This window comes from Pleurodeles waltl, chromosome 2_1 (assembly GCF_031143425.1).
Source record: "Pleurodeles waltl isolate 20211129_DDA chromosome 2_1, aPleWal1.hap1.20221129, whole genome shotgun sequence".
In the NCBI taxonomy this organism is placed as follows: domain Eukaryota; kingdom Metazoa; phylum Chordata; class Amphibia; order Caudata; family Salamandridae; genus Pleurodeles; species Pleurodeles waltl.
This window is the reverse complement of record NC_090438.1, coordinates 101973560-101998687: the sequence shown is the minus strand read 5'-3', so window position 1 is coordinate 101998687 and position 25128 is coordinate 101973560. Positions and strand designations below refer to the sequence as shown.

General features: G+C 47.0%; 1 protein-coding gene across 1 annotated transcript in view; it reads left to right on the top strand.

Moving 5' to 3' along the window:
• Nucleotides 1–25128, top strand: part of SLC16A2 (solute carrier family 16 member 2) — a 396992-nt gene that overhangs the window by 207337 nt on the left and 164527 nt on the right. The window contains exon 2 of the mRNA XM_069210883.1: nucleotides 9884–10028. Within this exon, the coding sequence (XP_069066984.1) occupies nucleotides 9884–10028 (145 nt within the window). The remainder of the gene's footprint in view (nucleotides 1–9883; nucleotides 10029–25128) is intronic.

Below are 25128 nucleotides of genomic sequence, written 5' to 3'. Positions count from 1 at the left end.
TCACGCTGATGCTCATGGCCGCCGTGGCGCTTTGAATCGGCTCGCTTATGTGAAACTGTTTTACTTTTCATTTTCAATTTATGTGACAAGAAAAGACCGGTTAGGAGTTTATAACGCTAGTAGCTCTACCTCGAGCAAATGCGAGAACCGTTGCATTGCAAATGCTTGTGTTATTTTCTAGTTGGAACTCAGAACTTTGCAGATTGTCAGTTGCGCCATTTCCCAGTACCTACCAGTCCTGCTCTTGTCCGCGCTGGTTTTGTTTTGTTTTCGGACTGGAGTTTGCTTCTCTGGCAGCAGGATCGAAGGGATTCACTAGCAGGAAAGGTACAGACACTGGTTAGATCTTCCTGGGCCCTAGCAGCAAGTGAATGCCAACTCTAAGTCTCTGTCTCTGGCTGCTAACAGTGCCCATTAAAAAATTCACTGCCAATCCTGGATTTCTTACACTGCTGGCGTAACAAAGGTGAGTTCCCAGTCTGGAGGGAGTGTGGCCTGTGGACTGCAGCCTCAGCAGCCTCACGAGGTGCAGGGTTGTGAGGGCTACAAAGTGGAGGGTTTTCTGAGGAAAGGGAGGGCTGACTGTACCCTGAGCAGTGTGCATTAAAGGCGTGCAACTTTAACCAAGAATGTATTGCGTTGTGGTGGTCACGTGTTCAGCAGGGAAGACTCTGACATTCATTCATCTGTCACTGTTTAATGGGGAACATAGAGTGGGGTAAAAAACAGCTAAAGTCTTCTGCAGAGTACTGTGGTGGCGTGCCTTTGTAGGTGGGATACAACGAACAGCACTGCAAACCTGCAGCCCATTTAAAGCAGTGTGCTGTATGTACCTCATTGAGTAAGGTGCGGCTTTCGGAGTTCAGTGCATGACCTAAACCTATGACCTCATGAACTGTACTGAAAGAAGTGTATGCCAGGCAGAGCAATAGTTTTGTATTTCAGGTGAAGTTGAGTCATATCCATCGCAGTCAAATATGAGGAAACAGAAGTCAGAAACGAAATCACAATAAAATCAGGCCAGTCATCTGAGAACACTGGCATTCTAAGTCTGTTGTGACCAGATTCTTGTGAATTGACCTTGGACGAAAATCGTTCTCTTTCTTTTCGTGAGATAGAAAGTGCATCTTTGATCATTTACTCCAGTGAAGCGGTGCATCTGTCAACGGGGCAACAGGTGCAGTGGCACCGGAGCCCATTACTTTCCAAATAGAGCTGTGGAAATAAGGTCTGTAGAGGCATATTCTTGTCGTGCAGTGAGGCCATGGCACCTATCCAGCACCACCCCAAGTCCAATTATTGCATTTCACTCCTGTCATCCCCAAGAAGATACGGAGGCTTTAATGCATCTGTCCTACCTGGCACTGGACAGTGCAGTGATTCACCTCCTACTTCCAGTGCCCAGGCCTCTTCCCTTGGGTATCTCACTGATTGAGGCATTGTATGCCCCCTCATGTCAGCTGATTATTGGTGGTTCACGTAAGGCCGAGCCATGGTCTGACCAGTGCAGAGGAGGCTGCTTGTTTCCATGCATGGGGTTTGTGTGGTTGGGTAAAGCAACTATCCAACAGCAGACCAAAGTGGACTGAAGAACCGCAATCGCGTTAAGACATCACTGCATACAGTGCGACCTTCTAACCACATAGGGACTTGAAGGAGCAACTACATGTAATAAGACACTGACTGTCCACAACAAGCAGAGTGCACTCGCATGCATTATATCACATCTCACCCACAAAAAGAGGGGAACAGGGAGATTTTACCAGGTCCAGTGTACAGCCTCCCTAACTTAAATCAAACAATCAAAAGAAGTGCACAGTTCCTAAACAGAGAAAATAATGAAAAAATTGAAAAAATGCAGGCACAGGAGTTCAAGGCACTTCTATCTTTAGAAGCAAGAGCCCTCACACATCCATTGGATGTCATGCTTCATCATAGGGCTAGCTCCTTGTCAGACTGGTGCTGCAATGTCTGACGAGCCCCACGAGGGGGCTCTTGCCGGAGATCTTTTTGTAAAAAGTATGTGCCGTGATGAAATCCAGTAGGGATAGAGTAAGTCTGCTGAGAAAAAGAGCAGGAAAAAAGGTGGGATAAAATTGGCTCAAGAACCTCAACATGAATTCAGTTTTAATTAGAACGACAGGGATCTTGGTCAAGATTAAAAACACACAAGAGTGGGCAGGGGACAATGTACCACCACTCTAAAAAACACACAAAGCTAGACTGGGAAACTCTCCCTCTAGCTATAATAGGTCAACATGTTTCGTGCCTGAAACAGTCCAGCTGGATCTAGTGGTGCTTTATCAGGACAAAACCAAATTCACATCACATAATCAAACATTCTACGGCATGTGGCAAGGGATAAAGGAACCTCAAGTGCCTTATGATGTCTCTCAGTGAAAGGCACTTTATACGCAAGTATTAGGAGAGTAGGGCTTCATTTAGAGAAAGCTGAGAAACAATTTCCATAAAATAAACAGTTTGTACACAGCGATTCTGTTGACTGCATTGTGTTCAGACAATGTTTTGTACACTACGACAGCTGACTTGATGGGATTGGAGCATGCCTTGTTGGGCTGTGTGTTGTATAAACTGTTGAAGAACTTACTCAATGTTGGGTAGGTCAATAAATAAATAAATGAAGAATCTTCTTTGGCACAGTGCCGCAAACCAAAAGAGCTCTGATTCACTGTCCATTGAGATACCTGTAGAGAAGAATGAAACTTGAGCGTGTCATGCTTTGTTATAGCAGCCTCAGTGACTAACACACGCTTGGTGTGGTGTTGCACAGTCATGGAGTCTCTGCGGAGTGGATGGCGTTCTCTCACTGCCACTGGAGCGTGCTGTGGCCTGCATGAATAAATCAGTGGACCAGTTGAGGGGAGGGCTTGGATGGAGCATTGACTTAGCTCCTCTCTGGTGCCACTTTGGCCAGAATGGTGACTTCAATATGGAAAGAGATCGAGGATGATGCTATTAGTGTAGAGATTGGGGCAGACACCAGGGGAGTGATTGTGAGCCTCTGAGTAGTGCAGTACTACAAATGTATGATGTACAATTCACTATTTGAAACCATTTTCCAAAGTTTACTTGCAGGATGAGATCCCCCATCTCCAAACCCTCTGTTCTTAGTTCATGCTCGCTCAGTGGACTTGCTCAGGCACTACACACCTATCTAAAAAATGTCACCTTACCACTTTTAAAATCCACCAGATGCCACTGGCAACAAGATAATTATACTTCTGATGGCCAACTTTTCACAGGTAATGCCAATTCTCCATTTCTATTGCCTTTTTCCAAGGCACGGATGCCACTGTGGCAGATCAGATCACTACAGCAGTGACCTATCAGTAATGTGTAGGAGGGCACAAATGGCTGGTACACTAAGCTGCCCACCATGCTTCACTTAAAGAGGACCCTGATATAAATGCCAGCCAAGCACATTCTGATTTCAGGTAACACAACAGCTTCTAGTAAAGGCTTCACCTGCATTCATAAAAATGATTGTAGCCACCCGTGTTCAACTGGACACACTGTTGGCCACCAGTACGTAGTTTTTGCATCTCGCCTCCGTCACTTTTGCTCCCAGCTATTGTTTATTACTGGTATGTTTTGCTAAACATCTGTAAGAAGCTGTAAAAATCTCACCTCTCTCAAAAATGGCAGATTTCCTGTAGAGCCTTAACATGGCACAAGAAGGGAACCTCAACATGGGAAGAAACTTGGAGCAGATTTAGGGGCTCATTATGAACACGGCGGGATTCCACACCCTGTTCATGCTGGTGGTCTAAACACAGACCACCAGCCCGTAGAAGACAGAGCCAGCCCTATAATATACATTCCACTGGGCCGGCGGGTGGAAACAGTGTTTCCGCCAGCTGGCCCAGCGGAATGCTGGGCCAGGACATTGCCGACGGCTCCACATGGAGCCGCTGTCAATGCCGCAGTGCGGCAGGTGCAGCAGCACCGTCACGCATATAACTGCCCGTAAATCGGACAGTGACCTGCGCAACAGGGCTGTGCACGGGGGCCCGTGCACTGCCAATGCAAAGTGCAGGGGCCCCACGGGGGGGCCCCGGAGCACCCCGTCCGCCAGCCTTTCCCCGGCGGGGGGAACCGCCAGGGAAAAGCTGGAGGAACAAGGGTTCTTTATCCGGAGGGCAGCGCTGCTTGCTGTCGGCGGTAGCATGGCGGTTGTGGAGAGCCACCTCTGGCGGTCTTCCTTTCTTTATTATATGGCAGTCTGGACCACCATGTTCATAATGAGCCCCTTAGTGTTTGCTCTCACTTTGCAGGAACTTTGAAATTGTCCCCATCAAGCGAAAGCAAACCCAGGTAGCCACCCGGGACATAGCAGGAGCCGGCTCCCCTCCCCATTATTAAAAAGGCTGGGCCCCTGGGGATGGGATTTCCAGGGATGAAATTGGCCCGGGGATGGGGGGCACGTGTGCCTCTCTCTACCATAATAATGAAAGCAATTCACCCGAGACCTGGCCCAACCGTGGGGGCTAAACAAAAGCACAGAAAAAGTTAAAAAAAAAAAAAAAAAAAAAGAAATTGTGAGAGGATCACCCGTGAATGCGCACAATTTTTTTAAAAAAAAGTTGTTTTGGCCCCAGGCAGGATCCCTGTGGGACCCCATTATTAGGCCTAGAGGGTGAGGGTATCCTACTCTGCCCCCTTGTGTTTTTTAAACATTTTTCTTGGTTGAAATGGTGGCAGCGAATAAGATCTCAACATGAGATCTGCCGGATCCGCAGACTTTCTGCGTTCCTAGATATACATAAATATATATTTTGTAATTTCTTAGGAACTACAGGACTGATTTACACTAAATTACAAAAAGCACTCTTTCTGGACCAAGATCTGTCTTTCTGCCAAATTTGGTGTAATTCCATTCAGTGGTTTTGGCTGTGGTCATGTTCAAAATCTCTATGGGAAATTGCATAGGGAAAATGTGTTTTCGGACCCCCCTGTTTTTGTCGGCCCCTGCTTGACAATCACCCTGAAAACTTTCCAGACAGCAGCTGAATTGACTGGCAGACTCGGTTTGAACATTTCGTGGAGATTTGTCAAACTGCTGCAAAGTTACAAAAAACGCTATTGCTTTGGAAACTAGTGTATATATATATATATATATATATATATATATATATAATGTCTGACCTGGTGCGGTTGTTGCTTCTCAAAGGCCACCCTAGTTCCCCTCTATACCAATAACACAATTTCATATTGGTACTTAAGGAGTGGGCACTTCAGACTTGTTGGTGGAAGAGCTGCGAGGCTGTGTAAGGTGAGAAAGGAGATCGATCTGGTGTGAAATGCCTTGGAGCAGCTGCAAGGAAAATCCATGTGAGGACCTTGCAAAGGCTGAACAGGAGGGCTGTTTTAAGCACCTACAGACATACTCCTGCTTAGGAGGAGAAAGCACCAGTGTCAGAAGATGTTGGAAGGCTGCAGGATATCCTTATTGTAGATTTGCAATCCATAGTTCCACTTGATCGCTTGTAAATATTTGCAATTTCATGTGTGATATTTAATTGTATGTGCATAAATTAAAGCATGTTTCCTTTTGTTTACAAAAAAAAAGCAATGACCAGGAAGTGATTTATTGAATGTTATTTTGTGTGGTGCTGCATTCTGAGTTTCTAGCTCATAATACCATCCCAAGTCAGCCTTCAGCTTCTCTTCCTCACTAGCCTGGTAGTCAAGTGCTAAAAGGAATACTTGGTCCACGGTTTTAGGAGCCACGGTTTGGAGTGCACAGGACACCAGATCTGCAAGACCTCTAAAGACACAATTAGGGCTCAGTAACTTTGTATTCATCTAGATTTCCAGGAAACCATAAACTCTGTAAATTGGGTATCTTACGCTTTCATTATTACATTATCTCATTCATGAAACTTGATATTCTTTTTCTGTGACTTTTTTCCTTGCCTACACCATTTTTACAACCAGGTGTTACCACCGTGCACACTGCCTCTTGCTTAATCTCGTTCCACCTTTCCATTCCTTTACCTTCACCCCTTCCTTGGTAACAATCTTTCTAGCTCATGCTTCTGCCACTCACTGCAGCTATAATATTTTTAATAAAAATGATTGACATATCAAACCACTCTTCGTATTGTATATTTGGTTCTTAGAGTACCCCGTCTCTTTAACTCCCTTATACCACCAGAAAGAAAATGCATACACTAGGCATGGTACTCCATTAATGCCAAGTATTATTAAGTATGGCCTCACCCAACCCTGTTTTTGGCTGTATCCCATATTTCATGAACGTATAACCCAGCTACCTCTAATTTTACGCAACATTTTTCATTTAAAAACGTTCTCAAATATAAGGAACACCTGAAAGTTCTTAAAACGTGTCATCATTTACGTTTAAAAGAAAATTTATGAAGTTACCAACTCAAAGGAAACACACACAAATGGATCCATCCCATGTGCCATCATAAACAATGTCAAGGGTGTAACATTACATGGTGGTAACTATTCTGCTTTCTCTAGCATACTTAACATGAATAATAATATGTTTGTCATAAATATCTCCACGGTCAACACATGTTCTATTACTGTCATTTGGATTCTGATCATTATTACCGGGGGGAGCCACCTTGGTGCCCCAATGGGTGGCTCTTTAATGCCCATTCTCATTGGCATTGCTGCAAGAAAGACCAGGAGTCAATAAGGGTGCTAATGTCCAACAACCCAGCAAAGTACATAGGATATCCATTCCAGCCATAGGGACCAGCTAATATCAAGCATAAACACCACACACACCAAAGCTATTTGAATATTTCATATACCAACCTGAACACCACTTGGACAGAAGACCTCACAAGAGGGGCGGGTTGGGGTTCTGAACCTTAAATGAATGGTGCAAAGCAACAAGGGAAGACTGTGACAGCTCATCATAGTGAATTTGTCAATGATGGATTCATCACTGATCTGTTTAACAATAGTATAAGGTCACCGCTTGAAAAAGATAACGTTATATAAAGTTTCCTTATTAGATAATGTTGCAGTGCCAGTGTTGGAGAGAGAAGGGAGAGTGGTGATATTAAAAGGCATGACATTTAGGGCAAGCAGAATATCTTGTAAGATCGGTATTAAGCTCTTGGCTCACTCTACATGTTTAGTGCAACCAAGCAACACTGGCATATTGTACTGCTGCAGGTGTAGAGGATTGAGAGAAGTGGGGCAAACATTTTAACATTTACATAGTACAAGTTCAATTGAGTTATTTATCCCACAAGCAAACTGTAACAGGACGTTATTCATCGCACAAGCAAACTACAACAGGAAGGTGATGGATCGAATGCTTGAATTAATCTTAGACACTGGCAATTGCTTGATCCTTGTTGCAGTGCATCGCTTGTCACTCACCATGCCACACTAAACAAAGGCCCTCCTTATGCAAATCAGTACCAGCACTGCTCCTCATGGGAACTGCCTGTCCCAATCTGCTAGGTGAAGCCCCCTCCAGAAAGCACTACAAGCAACCCCAGACGTGTTAGTACAGTGTAGTTTGAGTTCTATGGCACAGCGAGCACGGGACCTAAGTCTGGACTTACCTGTCACACTTAGGGAGTAACCTGCAACACTAGGTGATGGATAAAATGCTTGAAAATCTGCCGAACTGCCAGGCGAGGCTCCCTTCAGGAGCTGTTTTGTTTTCTTCAGTGCAATACCCTAAGAGCGAACGACATGCTCTGAAGTAGGTAACATGCTCACTGTGCCGCTGGAACCAAGCTGCACCTGACTGACCAACCCCTCCCTCCCAATCAGGGCTAAAGCGTTCTTGGTCGCATATGCTGCATTTCAGGATGGCATGGTGAACAACCTAATGATGGACTGGGGTGCTGCCCAAGTAATTACCAGTGGATGAGATTCATTGAAGCATTCCTTCCATTGCTGTTGTGTTTACTTCAGACTGTACCCCACTGCACAGTCCTTAAGCAGCCACAGGTTATTTAACTTCTCATGTGACTTCAGTTAAAGATTCTCTTACTGTATTATTGCATCAGGGATATTATATTCAGCAGGTCTAGGGCCAGAGGTCTATGCCTGGCTGTGCTTAGTGCTCAGATCTTTTTACGTATTTTTGGATGGTTGTCTGTATTGTTGGATGGTTGGTGCCCTCTCTGGATTCACGGTATGTCATTCCAGAGTCTGGAGTGTTCTATGGAAGACTTTTCTGATTGTTGATTATCATTTGACTTTGGATCCCCAGTGAGGCCTTGCGGTGTCACCACCGACAGATGCAAAGAGTATCTCAGTTGTGTGGCTTTTTGAGTACACTCGTGTGCATCTCTCTCAATTATTTGTGTACATTAGATCAGTGGTTCCCAACCTGTGGTTCGCGGACCCCCAGGGGTCCGTGACACATTCCCAGGGGGTCCGCAGGCCTGGACTGGGAGGAAGGCACTTCTCCAGCTGGGGCCTCTGACAAACACATGCGTGTGTGTTTTCATATTTATTACTTCCTTTGTTGAGCAGTTTTAAATGCAGCAGCTCCATGTACTGCAAAAGTAAAAGCATCAAGCTAATTCAAGTGATTAATGTATCTGGGGGAGATGGGAGTTTTGTGCAGTGGCAGTTTTGACTCAAAGGTAGCGCAGATGGTTAATGTGCCTGCTGCAAAGAATGTGTTTCATGCAAAGAAACATGCATGGCACAGTGGGTTACTGCTTTTGTCACAGAGATTATTTTGTTAATATGCAGTTCATAATCGTAATCTAGCACAGTGAGATGTGAACTGCCATTTAAGAGCTGCATGCAAACCGCATAGCACAAATTAGAAAGTTGTTTTTTTCCTAGTCTTTCATTTTCCTTATGCTGCTAAAAAAAGATTTGCTTGTGTAGAAATACATTCTTTTGCTAACGCAGTGCTTAATTTGTGCTTGTTGTTTCTGGTGCTGAGCACCAGCACTTATTTTTGAGCGCTGGGGCTTATTCTTCTGCCTCAAGCATTTACTGCGAGCAAAAGACACATAATGGAAAGACGGAGGAAGGGAAAAATGAAAAAGCGTCACAAAGGGAGAAAGTAGAAAACCTGCTAGTGTGCGCTGACGTGGCAGGGAGTGGCTTTATATGGATTGAAGAGTCCCGAGATGGCTTCAGGATTTTGCTGCCTCTGCATTCTGTGTACCCACATTTAATTGCAGCAGCTGCGTGTTTAATAGGAGGGCTTTGGGCACCGGCACGTTTTTATTGACAAATTAAGCACTGTGCTAACTTCATCACTAATCACTGTGCTGTGTTCTGAATCCTAAGTTTGTGCTTCTCTGGACCAAGCACTCTTAGAAAATGCCTACCAGTGTGGATGACATGTGAATCCTACACCTTGCAGTCCCCTGTAAAGTGCCCTGACACCCTGCAGTGGTATGAGAGGTGCTATAAAACAAATTAAGTACATGTGACAGAGAGGCTAGGGAGAGATGAGAGGCCCTTATGGTTTACTTCCTTTCCCCTTCACGTATTTATGTGAAAAAGCTTTCTCAGTTCTTGCATACCTAAAAAATAAAAACTGAAATCGCTCCGGAAATGTAGAATCTGACCTGAGAATTCACCTTTCCTAAATAAAACCAAACATTGAAAAGGTAGTTGCCGAGATGAGGCACCAACCTTCCCAATAAAATGTTTAGATTTTTGCATATTTTTTCAATATAAAAGAATTTTATCTTTAGTAATTTGAGTATTTGTTTGGTGTGTACTTGTTATATTTTTTGCGAATTACTGTTTTAATGTTTGAAAATTAAATCGTACCAATTGCTGGGGGTCCCCGGCTTCCAGTAATGATTCATTGGGGGTCCTCAGGAGTCAAAAGGTTGGGAACCACTGCATTAGATTTCTCAAACTTCTCTCCCTCTCTTTACAGCATGGGTCGGTGCGCTGGCCATGGGCATGATCTTCTTCTGCTCCCCTATTGTCAGCATATTCACCGACAGGATTGGCTGCCGGCTGACGTCATCCGGCGGAGCCGCCGTGGCTTGCCTTGGACTTCTTTCCAGTTCCTTCACAAAGTAAGGTGGAAGTGCTCTGTGAGCCATTAATTAGTACTTTGATTTTACATATGTTGCCTGTTGCTCTCATTCCCTCTGCGGTTTGCGCGCTTTCTTTCTTCCTCAGAGACTCCCCTGTTGACTCACTGGTGGATTTGCGGATGGGCGCATGCACTGCACTCCACCTTTGTCTCACTTCAGTTTTCTTACTATTGATTTGTGACCACCAGATTATAGGTTCCAATCCCAGCAGGGCTAACTCAACCTTTCATCTTTCTGAGATTGATAATTGAGGACATTTCCAGTGAATAACTTTGTTGCAAAGTGCTTGCTACCACAGGCATAACAGCAAGCGCTATACAACAGAAAACTTGTTACTGTTTGTTTCATTGTTCATCATTTACACTAAAGTAGGACATACATTTGATTATTCTCCGCAGGGATTGTCTTTTGTGTTGCTTTAGTTATGCTTAATTTTTCAGATGCATGTTTTTTTCTTATTTATGATTTTTCTTGGCGCCCCATTCACAAGTGTAGCCAATTCAAATTTCTCACACACACATACGAAGCCCTACGCAAGACAGGACCAGAATACCTGTACAACTGCATACACTTTCACCAACTTGCCAGGCACCTACGCTTTGCCTCACTCTCACGCATGCACATTCCACGCATCTGCAAAAGCAAAACCGGAGGTCGCTGATTCTCCTGCTTCGCACCCAGCACGTGGAATGACATCCTTTAACATGTCAGAGCCTCCTCCTAAGTTCCGGAAGAAGCTGAAGATCTGGCTCGTCATATAAGTACCATGGGACCACATACCTGCCCAAGCGCCTTGATACCCTCTCAGGTGATTAGTGCGCTATACAAATCAGCATAACATGACCTCTTGTTATTGACAAAAGGTGAAATGCTTACTAGTACTCCACAAGCCACGGGGGTGCCTCCAGATCTTTCCGTGCCTTGACTCTAGTTCACCCAAAACAAGGACAGAGACAGTCAGATGGAGTCACAAGGCATTTCCTGAGAGGCAAATTGACCTGTACATATGCAAATTAATGCGCGCTCCTGATCGTCCGCATTTAATAGTAATTCACTAACCACTGACAAATTAATAATCTGTCCAAGTGTGGGCGAATATGGGCATTCCAGCATACTTAAGCAAATCCAGTGAATTATCTGTGAAGATGTGCATTTATTCATTGTTTACTCATTGCACAAAATTTGGAGCATCTCTCCGTCTTTATGACCACAATTTGTAAACTAGGCCAGCACATACAGTTTACGTGTTTGGATGTATAAAAGTGTTCAAACTGACAAAAAAGGTGCCTTATACTTTGTGAATATTCCCACACAGCCGGGTTTTGGTGTGAACATTTTGCTGTCATTTTTCCAAGTTCATTATATTATTTTGCAGACACTTGTCTGCACAGACTGATTACATTTTCGTGCACTGAGCCCGGGGGATCTTATTTGGTGTCTGAACAAATGTTCAAAATGATAAAAATGCAGAGACCGTGACGAGGAGATTATGCATCCTCAGGGTCGGCGCAGAACACGATTTAACTAAGGGCCCGAATTAGATTTGGGCGAAGGGATTGATGTTCGTCAGGATAGATCTCAGTTGTTAATTTGAACCGGTGGTCCCCGGTGGGCTCCAAAGGCATTTACTTTTGGCCACGTCGCCAGGGTGTCAGCCTGGTGAACTGTCCCAGCTGCAGGGGGTCTGTCCTGTCCTCACTTTGGCCCTAAGAGGCATTATTAGCTGTGAAGCCTGAAGGGACAATGAGGTGACGTCATTCCACCACTCACCAGGAAGCGCCAGAGGTCGCACATCATTAAGGCAATGCTCCCATCCATTTTAAAACAGGACATAACATGTTATTTAGGATTCTTAATCCCTGAGAACACAACTGACCTACTCTGAGAGACCTCGCCCACCTCTCCCTCCTGCATGTAAATCACCTCCAGTAAAGACTCCTAGGGCTGGGAGAATTGCTGGTGTGAGTTAGTGTCTTGAAGTGACTGTCTGGTGTCTTGTAGTGACTGTCTCTTGGTGTCTTGTAGTGACTGTCTCTTGGTGTCTTGAAGTGACTGTCTCTTGATGTCTTGTAGTGACTGTCTCTTGGTGTCTTGAAGTGACTGTCCCTTGGTGTCTTGTAGTGACTGTCCCTTGGTGTCTTGTAGTGACTGTCTCTTGGTGTCTTGAAGTGACTGTCTGGTGTCTTGTAGTGACTGTCTCTTGGTGTCTTGTAGTGACTGTCTCTTGGTGTCTTGAAGTGACTGTCTCTTGATGTCTTGTAGTGACTGTCTCTTGGTGTCTTGAAGTGACTGTCCCTTGGTGTCTTGTAGTGACTGTCCCTTGGTGTCTTGTAGTGACTGTCTCTTGGTGTCTTGAAGTGACTGTCTGGTGTCTTGTAGTGACTGTCTCTTGGTGTCTTGAAGTGACTGTCTCTTGGTGTCTTGTAGTGACTGTCTCTTGGTGTCTTGAAGTGACTGTCTCTTGGTGTCTTGTAGTGACTGTCTCTTGATGTCTTGTAGTGACTGTCTCTTGGTGTCTTGAAGTGACTGTCCCTTGGTGTCTTGTAGTGACTGTCCCTTGGTGTCTTGAAGTGACTGTCTCTTGGTGTCTTGTAGTGACTGTCTCTTGGTGTCTTGAAGTGACTGTCTCTTGGTGTCTTGAAGTGACTGCCTCTTGGTGTCTTGTAGTGACTGCCTCTTGGTGTCTTGAAGTGACTGCCTCTTGGTGTCTTGAAGTGACTGTCTCTTGGTGTCTTGAAGTGACTGTCTCTTGGTGTCTTGAAGTGACTGTCTCTTGGTGTCCTGAAGTGACTGTCTCTTCGCTGGACAATGTCAATTAATATTTGTCACTGGACTGAAAAAGGTGACATCCATGCTACATCTACGGCCTGGGGTCTCTCTCCTCTCAGATGACAAGACTAGCTGCTCTTAGATTCATATTTTCATAAACCTAGTAGGGTAATGATATGTTCTGAGGGCGTGTCAACTTAGAAAATGAATAAATCTTTCCCCATTCGCTCAATACCCAATGAATGGAAACGCAATTGTTTTAAGTTTGGCCATTCTTCTTGGGAACCTGCCCTTGAGCAGCTGATTGGCTAGAGCAGCTGGTGCATTGACGTGTGTAATTTGCAGGTTGCAATTTCTGATAACAATAGGTTATCTCTTCGAGATACTGCACCTGCAGCTGGGACCTGTGTGTAGACTCATTTAGACCAGCGCTGATACAATGATGCACTACTCTGAGTGATACAATCCCATATTTAAGCACCAACTGACCAGTCAGATTCAATGATGTGCTAAGCAAGCCATCACTTTTTATTGTTGTTAGCTGCATTTACATGTTTTTCAACAGGCTGTTACATGGAAATGCAGATTACCTTCATTTTTCTGTCCGTAGCACTTGAAGTAATGGTTACAAATGGAGGGCGGGTGAGCGGCTGGGACCTCTGCCTTGAGTATGTAGTATCAGATGCTCTTTGCCTGGCAGACTGCGGTGAGTATGAACACGGCAGGTGGCTGGTAGAGCATGTCATTTGTCCATCTTTGGTTCTATACGATTTGTGGACAGGGAGAAAGACCTGGACAAGAGAGAGAAAGATATTTAGCAGGACAGGAGATGAACCTTACCGAACGGAGAGGGCCAAGTAAAGTGCCAGAGCCCATGATGTAGTGGGTAGCACCAGTTGTTAAAGTGGGCCACTCTAGCAGTGACAGTGGATGCCAACCTTCTAGGAAATGTTTGAGGACCAGCACCTATTTTTTTTCTAAATTATGCACTGAGGGTGATGGAGTAAATTACTCTGTTGCCATGATGGACATACAGTCCCCCAAATCTGGAATTGTCCTCTGTCCCTGCAGACGACTCATAACATTGGCAGTAACTGCTGTCATGGGGGTTCCTGTCATTGGTGTAACAGTGTGATGGATGGCTCCATCAAGCAGGTCGGCTGGCTGTCAAACTTTTATAGAGCTTTTCATTTTTCAAAAAAACTAATGACACCCACACTCTGGGATTTTTCTCCCATGGTGTGGTAGTCATTATTTTTTTCTTTACTATCCCAGGTGACAGAGTGGACGGCATTGCGTGTTTTTTTGCTGTCTAAGTAAGGTGGATGGTATTATGTGTTAACCTTAGGCAGCCCATGCTTAGTTGCGCGGTAGGGGCACTATGTCAGCAGCAGAGCCAGAGGAGGCTCCATTGTCCAGAAGGTCCGTCCACCTGAAAACCATTCGGGTGGACTGAGGGTTTAGCGGCGAGTGTACTCCGTTGCAGTGGTGACGGAGTACCCTCGCCGCCAAACTTTAAATCAGGCCCTAAATGTCTACCGATAGCGGTATAGGACAAGGTCGAGATATCATTGCTCTCCAGACTACTGGCTTGGAGCTCTGAATCTGTGTCCTATTCCAGTGGAAGTTGGGAAGAATCAGGCCATTCATGCTGATGCTCTCCTTCAGCTTCACAGCCAAGTCTTGGCGGTGATAGCCGCATGCAAATTTTACCTAAAAAATCTTAGCAGAATTATTCTATATCTCATCCCGAAGGTCACAGTATGACAGGGTGGAGATTCTGTGGCTCATGATCAGAGTATGACAAAGCAGGCTATGTAGGGCTGCCCTATAGGTTTTTATGAAACTTTAAAGTATCCAGAACAATGCAACTAGCATGGCTATCCAGGCTCCCAGGTTTATTCATGTAGTGCTGATTCGTAGGACCCTCTGCTGGCTATGCCTTCAGGCCACAGCATGAAATAAAACTGCATGCATTGCTCTCAGGCCTCTTATGGTGGGTCTTCTAACTTCCCTAAAAGAATTCTCATACCATACCATCCCAGGAGGCTCTTGTCATCTGCGGCTGCTAAAGAACTGATTGCTTCCTTTTTCAAGAAAACCAGCCTTGTAGGATGCCCCTTCTCGGTGCTTGTATCTTCCTTATGGAACTCCCTTCCTCTGGCACTTAGAAGAACCCCTCTTCAGGCCCTGTTATGCAAAGGGCCTAAAATCAATTTCTTTCAACCATGCCTAGGCTAGAGGTGAGAGTGGCTATGGGCAATTTGTGTGCTTCCAAAGTGTGTTTTTCCATAGCATCCTCAGCAAAAGGTCTCTTTCCCGGACCAATAAAAGTCCCACCGGTGGTACCTTTTGTCCCAATATACCTAGGCCCAAGTTTTACCTTTTTAGGATTCACAAAAAATCCCAGGTACATTTGAAGGAATCTTCAAAACAACAGCCTATTTTGTGGGTTGCTAAGATTGGAAAGTACCTGCAAGAGTTATGGCAATACCCACAGAAGTCTGAGTTTGTGGGGTTTTACTTACTTCTGGGGAATGGCCTACCCAGGAAGTCCCACAATCCTGCATCAGTCTGAACTTGGGAAAGTGCAGAATACCAAGGTGGATTTTTTTTAGTAATGAGGAAGTGGTATTTACAACTACAATGTGCATTTTGTGGGCCTATGTTACCGTTGGCTGTACATTATAATATAATATGATGACCCGACTTCAATATTCAAAGCTATAGCAACAGTATTACAGCTGAAAGCGTCTTTATGAGCCGAAATAGATATCATACCGCTTCTTTGAGACCTGAAAGTTTTTATTTGCAAAACAAACAAAATCACAAGTGGACAACTGCAAAATTCTCTATGAAACATTGGATCCTTATTCGCAAGGAAAGGACTAATGATATTTTTCATACAGAGACGTAAGTTACAAGGATGAAAAATAGGAATTTACACTTCAGCTGCCAGTCTTTGTAATGAAATTGTGAAGGCTGCTGTGCAGAATTTGACGACTCCATTGCCATTATGTAGCGACTGTTGGTTCTTCAACCATCTTGTTACAAAGGTTTGCGCTTGCAGAAGGCAAAATATCTTCTAAATTAATGAGACATACAGTTGTGTGAACCCTTTGAGTTACTATACATTGCATTCAACTGTGAAAAAGATAAACTTACCAAGCAAAGTTTCAGAAAATGTCATTTTACAAAACATGTTTTTCCAGACGGTAACCTGATCCATTTTCTTTGCCCTAATGAAGACCAGTAGCTAATGCCTTAAAGGCGAAACGTGTTGGTGCATTTGTACACTTAAGAGATCCCGTTTAACCTCAGTTTAACCTTGAATTGCAAACATATCCTATTAAAGAAAAATACTTTGAAAGACAGAGGGCGTGCTGGAAGTTCGCCACATGTGCAATGCCACCTTGTGTAGGACCTCCCACTTGCTCTTTCTGGCTTTCTGACATTCTCTGTCAGGAGAGCACCATTGTCAGCAATGGAGGCTCCCATTGTGTTTTTTTGAGAGGCGCAACAGTGGCAGCAACGTGACCAGCATCAAATAGCATGTGTGTACTCACTCAGTCTGTACAGACAGGTGGCGTCTATCGGACATTTTATGTGATAGTAAAGCCTTGATTCTTCACTGGCAACATTAATTCCAGAGTCCTTCCTCCCTCACCCACTGGGGTAGCAGTGAGCTGACCCACTCTGTTATTTCACAAACTAAGTCCCTCCTCAGAGAAGAGAGGGGATAAGAAGCCCTCGAGCATCCAGAGGTGACGAACCGGAAAGAGGATGCAATGGCTTCCTGTTGTGAAGGTTGCCGGTATCTGACCAGGACATTACTCCATCATCCTTCTTTTTCGTCCTTTAAAATTTGGAATATGGTAATTAATAAACCTGCCAATGATTGACACTGAGAGATTGTAACTGCCGTGCATCTAGGTTTATTCAGAAGGAAATCAGATGTATTAAGAAATACTAGCTTCAGACAACGATTGGGCTGAGCATTGTCCTGAAATCTACACACTAAACTCCCCATCCTCAATGTGAAAAGCTTGCAAATGTGTGAGGCGAAGCCCAGGTTGCTGCATTACATATTGACACCCCTCCAAAATCCACAGATAAACCTGCCATCTCTATGGTAGAACAGCCTTGGTGTCATCTGCTACCTTCCCCGAAAGCTGGAAACACACCGAAGTCAACGCCCTACTAAAGAAACCTACGGCTGACCCAAGCGACCTGAAAAACTTCCGCCCCATCTCGCTCCTCCCCTTCCCTGCCAAGGTAATAGAGAAGACCGTCAACAAACAGCTTACCAACTTCCTGGAAGACAACAACCTTCTCTACCCTTCACAATCCGGATTCCGAACCAACCACAGCACTGAAACTGCCCTCATCTCAGTCACAGACGACATCAGAACCCTGATGGACAACGGTGAAACAGTCGCCCTCATCCTCCTCGACCTCTCGGCTGCCTTCAACACCGTCTGTCACCGCACCCTAATAACCCGCCTCCGCTCCACCGGGATCCAAGGCCAGGCCCTGGACTGGATCGCCTCCTTCCTCTCCAACCGCTCTCAAAGAGTCTACCTCCCACCTTTTCGCTCAGACCCCACCGAGATCATCTGCGGCGTTCCTCAAGGCTCCTCGCTCAGCCCGACACTCTTCAATGTCTACATGAGCCCCCTCACCGACATCGTACGCAAGCACAACATCATCATCACCTCCTACGCCGACGACACTCAACTTATACTTTCCCTCACCAAGGACCCCGCCAGCGCTAAGACCAACCTTCAAGATGGCATGAAGGACGTCGCAGATTGGATGAGGCTCAGCCGTCTAAAACTGAACTCAGACAAAACGGAAGTCCTCATCCTCGGAAACACCCCAGCCGCATGGGACGACTCCTGGTGGCCCACGGCCCTTGGCACCGCACCGACCCCCTCAGACCACGCCCGCAACCTCGGCTTCATCTTGGACCCTCTTCTCACCATGACCAAACAAGTCAACGCCGTGTCCTCCTCCTGCTTCCTCACCCTCCTCATGCTCCGCAAGATCTTCCGCTGGATCCCCACCGACACCAGAAAAACCGTGACCCACGCCCTAGTCACTAGCCGCCTGGACTACGGCAACACCCTTTATGCTGGGACCACCGCAAAACTCCAAAAACGTCTGCAATGTATTCAAAACGCCTCCGCCCGCCTCATCCTCGACGTACCCCGCAACAGCCACATCTCCGCACACCTGAGACACCTGCATTGGCTCCCAGTCAGCAAAAGGATCACCTTCCGACTTCTCACCCACGCACACAAAGCCCTCCACGACAAGGGACCTGAATACCTCAACCGACGCCTCAGCCTCTACGCCCCCACCCGTCTCCTCCGTTCCACCGGCCTCGCGCTCGCTGCCGTCCCTCGCATCCGCCGCTCCACGGCGGGTGGGAGATCTTTCTCCTACCTGGCAGCCAAGACCTGGAACACCCTCCCCACCAGCCTCAGGACCACCCAGGACCACTCCGCATTCCGGAGACTCCTCAAGACCTGGCTCTTCGAGCAGCAGTAACCCCCTTCCCCCTAGCGCCTTGAGACCCGCACGGGTGAGTAGCGCGCTTTATAAATGTTAATGATTTGATTTGATTGGTGTTGCTTTCGATGGATTTGTGCTCCTGTGACACAAAGTGAAAGGTGCTCTTTGAGGAACTTACAATAATTTAAAGAAAGACATCTCTGGCCGTTCATTTGCCATCCATGACCCCATTTATATTCCCATCGCCTGTTAATACATCCAAAGAAAAAAAACAACAAAGGTTAGAAACAGGCTTTGTTTCAAGCTACCTATATGACGTCAGTTACCCTTCACTTCTATGTGATTCCCATACCCCAAACTCATTACTCTTCTGCATTCGTTCCCCTTCATGTACTCTCAATCCTAAAAGAATGGGTACCAAAAACAAAGGTGTTTAAACATCAGGACCCCTACACCTAACACACCTTGAACCTTGCTGTGTTTAATTGCTCAAAAGAATATAGGGCAGTCAACCCTCTTGCTGTGGTGTGCCTGGACATGGCACCCGTCCCTACACTTCGGCCAGCCTACACACCAACCCCAAGCTCCTTCTGACTCATCGCATTTCTTCAGACAGTTGTGCACTAGTCTTAATTTCAGCCGGTGGTTGCAGGTATGGCCCACCAGCACTTATTTTTGGGGACCGGCACTTATTTTTCCTCATCAGATTTTGATCAAGAGCAGGAGAGAGAAAAACGCAAAAGTGGGAAAGAAGGAAGAAGATTGATACAGAAAAACTGACAAGCGAAGAAACCATGAGCGAAAAACAACCTGTAAGAGTGATGTGAAGAGGCAGAGAGTTTTTTGTGTGGATTAAAGGGGCATGAGGTGGAATCAAGACTATGCAGCCTTGGTACTGGATACCTGAATCTTTAATAGCACCGGCTGTAAATCTGGGTAAAAATATGGGCCTCTTCCACAAACACTAATAAGGCAAACTTTTATTCATCAACTTTCTCCTCTTTCTGTCTTCTGGGAGAGTCACCTAGAAGGCCCAACTACCACTGCAGAAACATCCATGACATGAATGAATGAGGCCAGCAAAATCTGCCTGAGCAGCCGTGCTGTATTTGAATGCCTGTCATTGCCCCTCTCAACCCTAATTCTTGCCCAACCCCACTACACCAGATAATCTCAGAAAGTGACTACAGTGTATAATTGAAAAAAAAGGGACACAAGTTAAAGTGCCCCTCAGGGTTCCCTTTGAAGCCGTGTTGACCCATCACAGGGCTGCTGGCGGTGTGGGGTCCACCCCTTTGCTGAACGTCACCGTCTCACAGTGAATGAAGGGGCTCGGTGGGGGTCACACACTGGTCAAATAGTGAGAAATAGCAGTAGGTACTCAATTGACTGTAGGATTCAGATAAATCAAAGGAACCTCACGTTTCTTTGTTTAGTTTTTTTTTTACATTTTATTAAGCACACAATCACACATGGGTAGCCTGGCGCTGAGGGAACCTCGGACTACTTGAGGTGCCAGGAACATCATGCTTCCATTTTCTTACGATAATGGCATTACTCCTAGTCCTACTCCCTCGCCTTCCTTTTAACCAATGAGGCCTCCCGCCTCCCCCCTAGACCCTCCCTTCCCCTTTCAAAACCCCCCCCCACCCTTATCCCCTCCTGTACAAAAACCAAGCCCAAGCCGCAACTCGGACAGTCCGTACCGGGAGGGTGGGAGGGAACGGAAAAGGAAGGCGAGGGAGTAGGACTAGGAGTAATGCCATTATCGTAAGAAAATGGAAGCATTACCTCCCGTCCCTCCCTCGCCTTCCTTTTAACCAATGAGACATAGCAAGAAAAACACACAGGAGACGGACATCGAGTTGCAAGACCCTTATTTAATATCCTGCACCAAGAACATCCCAAACAGTATCTCATAGAGGATAAGACCCAGTGACCAAACACCGACTCCAAACCACCCAAGTCCGACAGCCTATAATGACGCACAAACGCCGAAGGAGAAGCCCAAGTGGCGGCCCTGCAAATATCCACCACTGAAGTCCCCTGAAGCTCTGCCACCGTCGCCGCCATGCCTCTGGAAGACCTCCCCTGAATCCCTAGAGGAGGAACCACCTCTTTCAAGGAATAGGCCAACAGAATCAAAGATCGAACCCACCGACTCAAGGAAGCCGTGGAAGGTTTCTCACCTTAGCGCGCCGGACCAAAAGTAACAAACAGTGAATCCCCTGTACGAAAAGGAGCCACCACCCGCAGATACTCCAACAAAACCCTACGTACATCCAACAAATGCAAACGGACCTCCTCCCCTGATGAGGGATCCGGACAAAATGAAGGAAGGATGACCGCCTGCCTGGAATGGAACGAAGAATTGACTTTTGGAATAAAGGAAGGCACCGGAACCAGAACCACCCTATCGGGAAAAATCTTACAAAAAAGGAAAGGAACATGCCAATGCCCCCAATTCCCCCAACCGACGAGCCGAAGTAATGGCGACCAAAAAGAACGTCTTCAAAGATAGACGTCGCAAATCATAGCCCCCCAATGGGTCAAAAGGGGCCCCCGTCAACACATCCAAAACCAAGGACAGATCCCATGAGGGAAAAGAACGTACCGGGCGAGGAAATAAATTAATAAGCCCCTGAAAAAATCCAGGCATCAATCGCCCTTCAACTTGAAGATTACGCCATGGTCCCTAAATGCCTGAATAGCCGCCCACTGTACCCGAAGAGAAGCCACTGACAACCCTAAACGAGCACCGTCCTGCAGGAACTGCATCACCTCAAAGAGAGAAGCGCAGGAAGGATCCAACTCACGACTTAAGCACCAAGACGAAAACACCTTCCACTGTCTACCATAAGAAAGCAAAGTTGAACGTCTCCATGAAGCCAGCAAGGTAGAACTCAAAGCCACTGGCACCTAACAGAAACGCCCTGAATAGTTGAAACGGAGGGAACGCATATAAAAGGCCCTGCGGCCAAGGACATGACATCCCGTCCACCTCCCATGCTTGGGGACACCGAAACCGGGAGCAGAAGCACTCCACTATCGCAGTCTCTACTGACGCAAACACATCCAGCACTGGAAGACCCCAAAGCCGAACCAGATGCCGAAACAGAGACCTCCGGAGAGAGAAAAGTTGAGAGGAAGGAATCACTCTGCTCAGTAGATCCGCCCGAACACTTACCACTCTCGCCGAATGACATAAGCCTCGGCCACTAAGTCGTCTGTGCGAACCAGAACCGCCAACCCCCTCAGGGAATCCTGGAAATGGACCAGAGCCAGGAATATAGCCCGCAATTCTCGCCAATTAGATGACCGACTCGCCTCCCGAGGGGACCAAAACCCCCGAATCTGAGCTGACCCCATCCATGCCCCCCAACCGGAGAGGCTGGCATCCGTCGTCACCACCACGGGTCTCAGAGGTGACAAAGACACCCCTACCCTCAGGTGGTCTGCATCCAACCACCATTGCAACTCTCTGTGAATCAATCCGGACCCTGGAACCCCGTCCTTCAGAGAACCGGACCCTGGATCCCACCTACTCAAGAACCACGTCATCAAGCACAGGGGATGGAAACGTGCCCAAGAACCCAAAATATCACTGACGCCAAATGTGCAGTCGCAACCATAGAAGAGCTCGGGGAGCAGACAGTAACCATACCTTCTTTACCAAAGCCCGGAGAGCATCCAACCTTTTTTTTTATTTTTATTTTTTATTTTTCGGACACAGTCACCAACCCTAGAATAGGCTGAAACCGAGCCCCTAGAAAAACCAGATCCTGGGACGGCACAAAGTCTGATTACACCCAATTGATCAAAAACCTGTGTTATTGCAGGACCCCCAGAACTTGGGCCACCTGCCTCTGCAAAAGGTCTCGTGAATGGGCATGAATCAAAATGTCGACTAGATAAGGGTGCAGAAACACCCCTTCTGAATGAAGCAAAGCCACTAGAGGAGCCAGCATATTCGTGAAAATTCGGGGAGAAGATTTCAGACCGAAAGGCAGAACGCAAAACTGGAAATGATCCTGCCCCACAGCAAACCTCAGGAACTTGTGAGAGGACCATGCCCCCGGTACGTGTGGGTAAGCATCCGGCAGATCCAGTGACACCAGAAAATCCCCTTGCCTGACCAATGGAAAAATAGTCCGAATGGACAGCATGTGGAAATGCACTGTCCTGATCCAGGTATTCACCTCCTTCAGATTGAGCACCGGTTGAAAATCCCCCTGAAACTTTCCGCACAAGAAACAAGACCGCATAAGTGCCCTGACCTCGGTCGTCTAGCGGAACATGGGAAATGGCCCCCATGACCAGTAAGTCCCGCACTCCGTCCAATAATGCTCCACTCCAAGACCCCTCTGAAGGCAGAGGTGTGGGATGCACCCCGGAATCTGGAGGAACCGCCACAAAATCTATGACATAACCATTGGTCACCATGTCTAGTACCCAATGATCGGTTACACTGTCCTCCCAAGCTGAAAGAAAGTGACACAGTCATCCCCCAACCGGCCCTCTGCCAGGCCCACAGCGAATGCCAGGACCCCTTCTTGAAACCACCCCGGGTCTCAGGAGTAGACTTCTTAGGTGAAAAACGCGGATGAAAACGCCGTCTCCTAAACGAAAAGGATTTAGCAACCCTAGTAGGAGAAGATCTGGAATGCTTCTTCCACCCTTTACCCGAAGAAGAAACCCCTTTATAAGGTAAGGCATGCTTCCGCTCCTTAAACGCCTTGGAAAGTATGGATGGTAATAGTTCTCCAAACAAGATACAACCCTCAAACGGCAGTCTCAACAAGGCCGCCGTTTCCCCTGGATCAGCCTTCCATGAACGCAACCAGAGGGACCTACGAGCCCCAATCAAAGACCCAGATGCCAGAGCCGAAGTACGGACTATATCTGAAGACACATCCACCAATAATCTGGCCAGCTGTTCCATACCAGCCAGGAGCTCCGAACACTCCGCCCCTTCCTGTACAGCCACCGCCAGTTTATCAAAGCCTTGAACCAATGATTGTGACGCATAAGCAGAATAAATCCCTGCCTTCAGCGCCAGATTCTCCGCCGCAAAAGCTCTCTTAAGACCTGAATCCACTTTACGGTCTGTGGCATACGTAGGCACACAATCCTCCGGATTGACTGCCGTTTTGCCAATTAGAGTAGCCAGAATAGAGTCCAGGCGTATTGAAGGAGGAAAAACCCCCTCACCCTCAAGTAAGTAAAGTTTCTGAAGGAATCGTGGAACCTGAGCCTTCTCCACATCCTTCCACTCACGAAACACCATATCCTTCACAGGTCCCTGGAAAGGCATGGCAAACATAAAAGGCGTCTGATATTTGAGGAAATAAATGAGACTCTGAGTTTGTAGGTTGAAACACAGGGAAACCTAAACTGTCCCGAACATGTGTCATCACTTCCCACATTACCTCTTCTGGAAACCTATTTCCCCCCAGATGACGTTGATGGGGCCTCATCCTCACTCTCCGAAGAGGATTTCCTTGCCGCTACCGATGAGTGTGCACGCTTAGACTGATCAGTCCTGGCCACGCCAGCTTGCAGTGCCCTGGTGACAGCCATTTCACCCATATCCTGCACTTCCTCACTAGACATGAGGGGAGTACCCCTGCCAGGTACCTGTGGGTTCTCAGGAAGAGCAATGCTACCCTCCCCTCCCACCTCCGAGGAGGAAGAAGAGACAACCACGTCTCTTTGCTGGAGCTTTAGGCATGGTAACCAAAATAACACTGCCTTTCATTCCAAAACACTACCCTACATATAGGACCCTGGTCCTCCCTAACAGGGCTCCACCAAACCCTAAAAAGGTCACAATCCTTGTAAAAATCCAAAAAACCACGGGCAGAACGCCCGTCCTACCTGACCAGCATCCAAAAATTGAAGTTCCTCGGTCCTCGCGGCTCCGCGGCGCGGAAACCCGGAAACTAACGCCCCAGCCACAGAGGGCCGGCTGACCCCGTCAGCCGGCCCCCAGTACACGCCTCTCGAGCAGCCATGCCGTTCGCTCAAGACGTGACCCAGCCGTAGCACTCCTCGCGGAGCACCGCGTCCCGAGGAGTGCCTCCATCGACGACCTCCAGGCCCCGCCGTGCAGGTAAGAAAGGGAAAGAAAACCGTCTAGCGTGGGCTAGACAAAAGAACAGGAGGGGATAAGGGTGGGGGGGGTTTTTGAAAGGGGAAGGGAGGGTCTAGGGGGGAGGCGGGAGGCCTCATTGGTTAAAAGGAAGGCGAGGGAGGGACGGGAGGTAATGCCAAATTGAATAGCCAAGTCTTCAATTTTTTTTTATTTATTAAGTGTGGTGCTGAGGGAGCCTCGAACTGTTTACGGTACCAAGAGCATCATGGCAAAGTGAACAGCAATGCTGACTCCCTTCTAGGTGACAATAGGAGAGAACTGGACAACTACGAATCTACCACAGAAAATACTCAACCTCCTATAATTGGACCTCCTATAATTACACAATTAAAATCGGAATATTGGGGGGTATGGCTTGGCCGGGAATGTAGTAGGATGCATATAGTCTGGGCTCTGATCTCTCGGAGCCCTATTGCGACTTTCAAGCACAACCACCAGCCTGAAATCACTGGCAGTGGAGCCGGGACGGTCCCGGCCTGGGACGGCCTCCCCGTGGACTCGGCGCACGGCCTCCTGCACCAACCCAGCAACTGGGACGCAGCCGCGGCCTCCAGCTCCTCACAGGCACTCAGGGCCATTTTGCACCTGCAGCGGCCCTCGCGGGGGAGCTCCGATGACCCGGGAGACAAGCAGATGCCC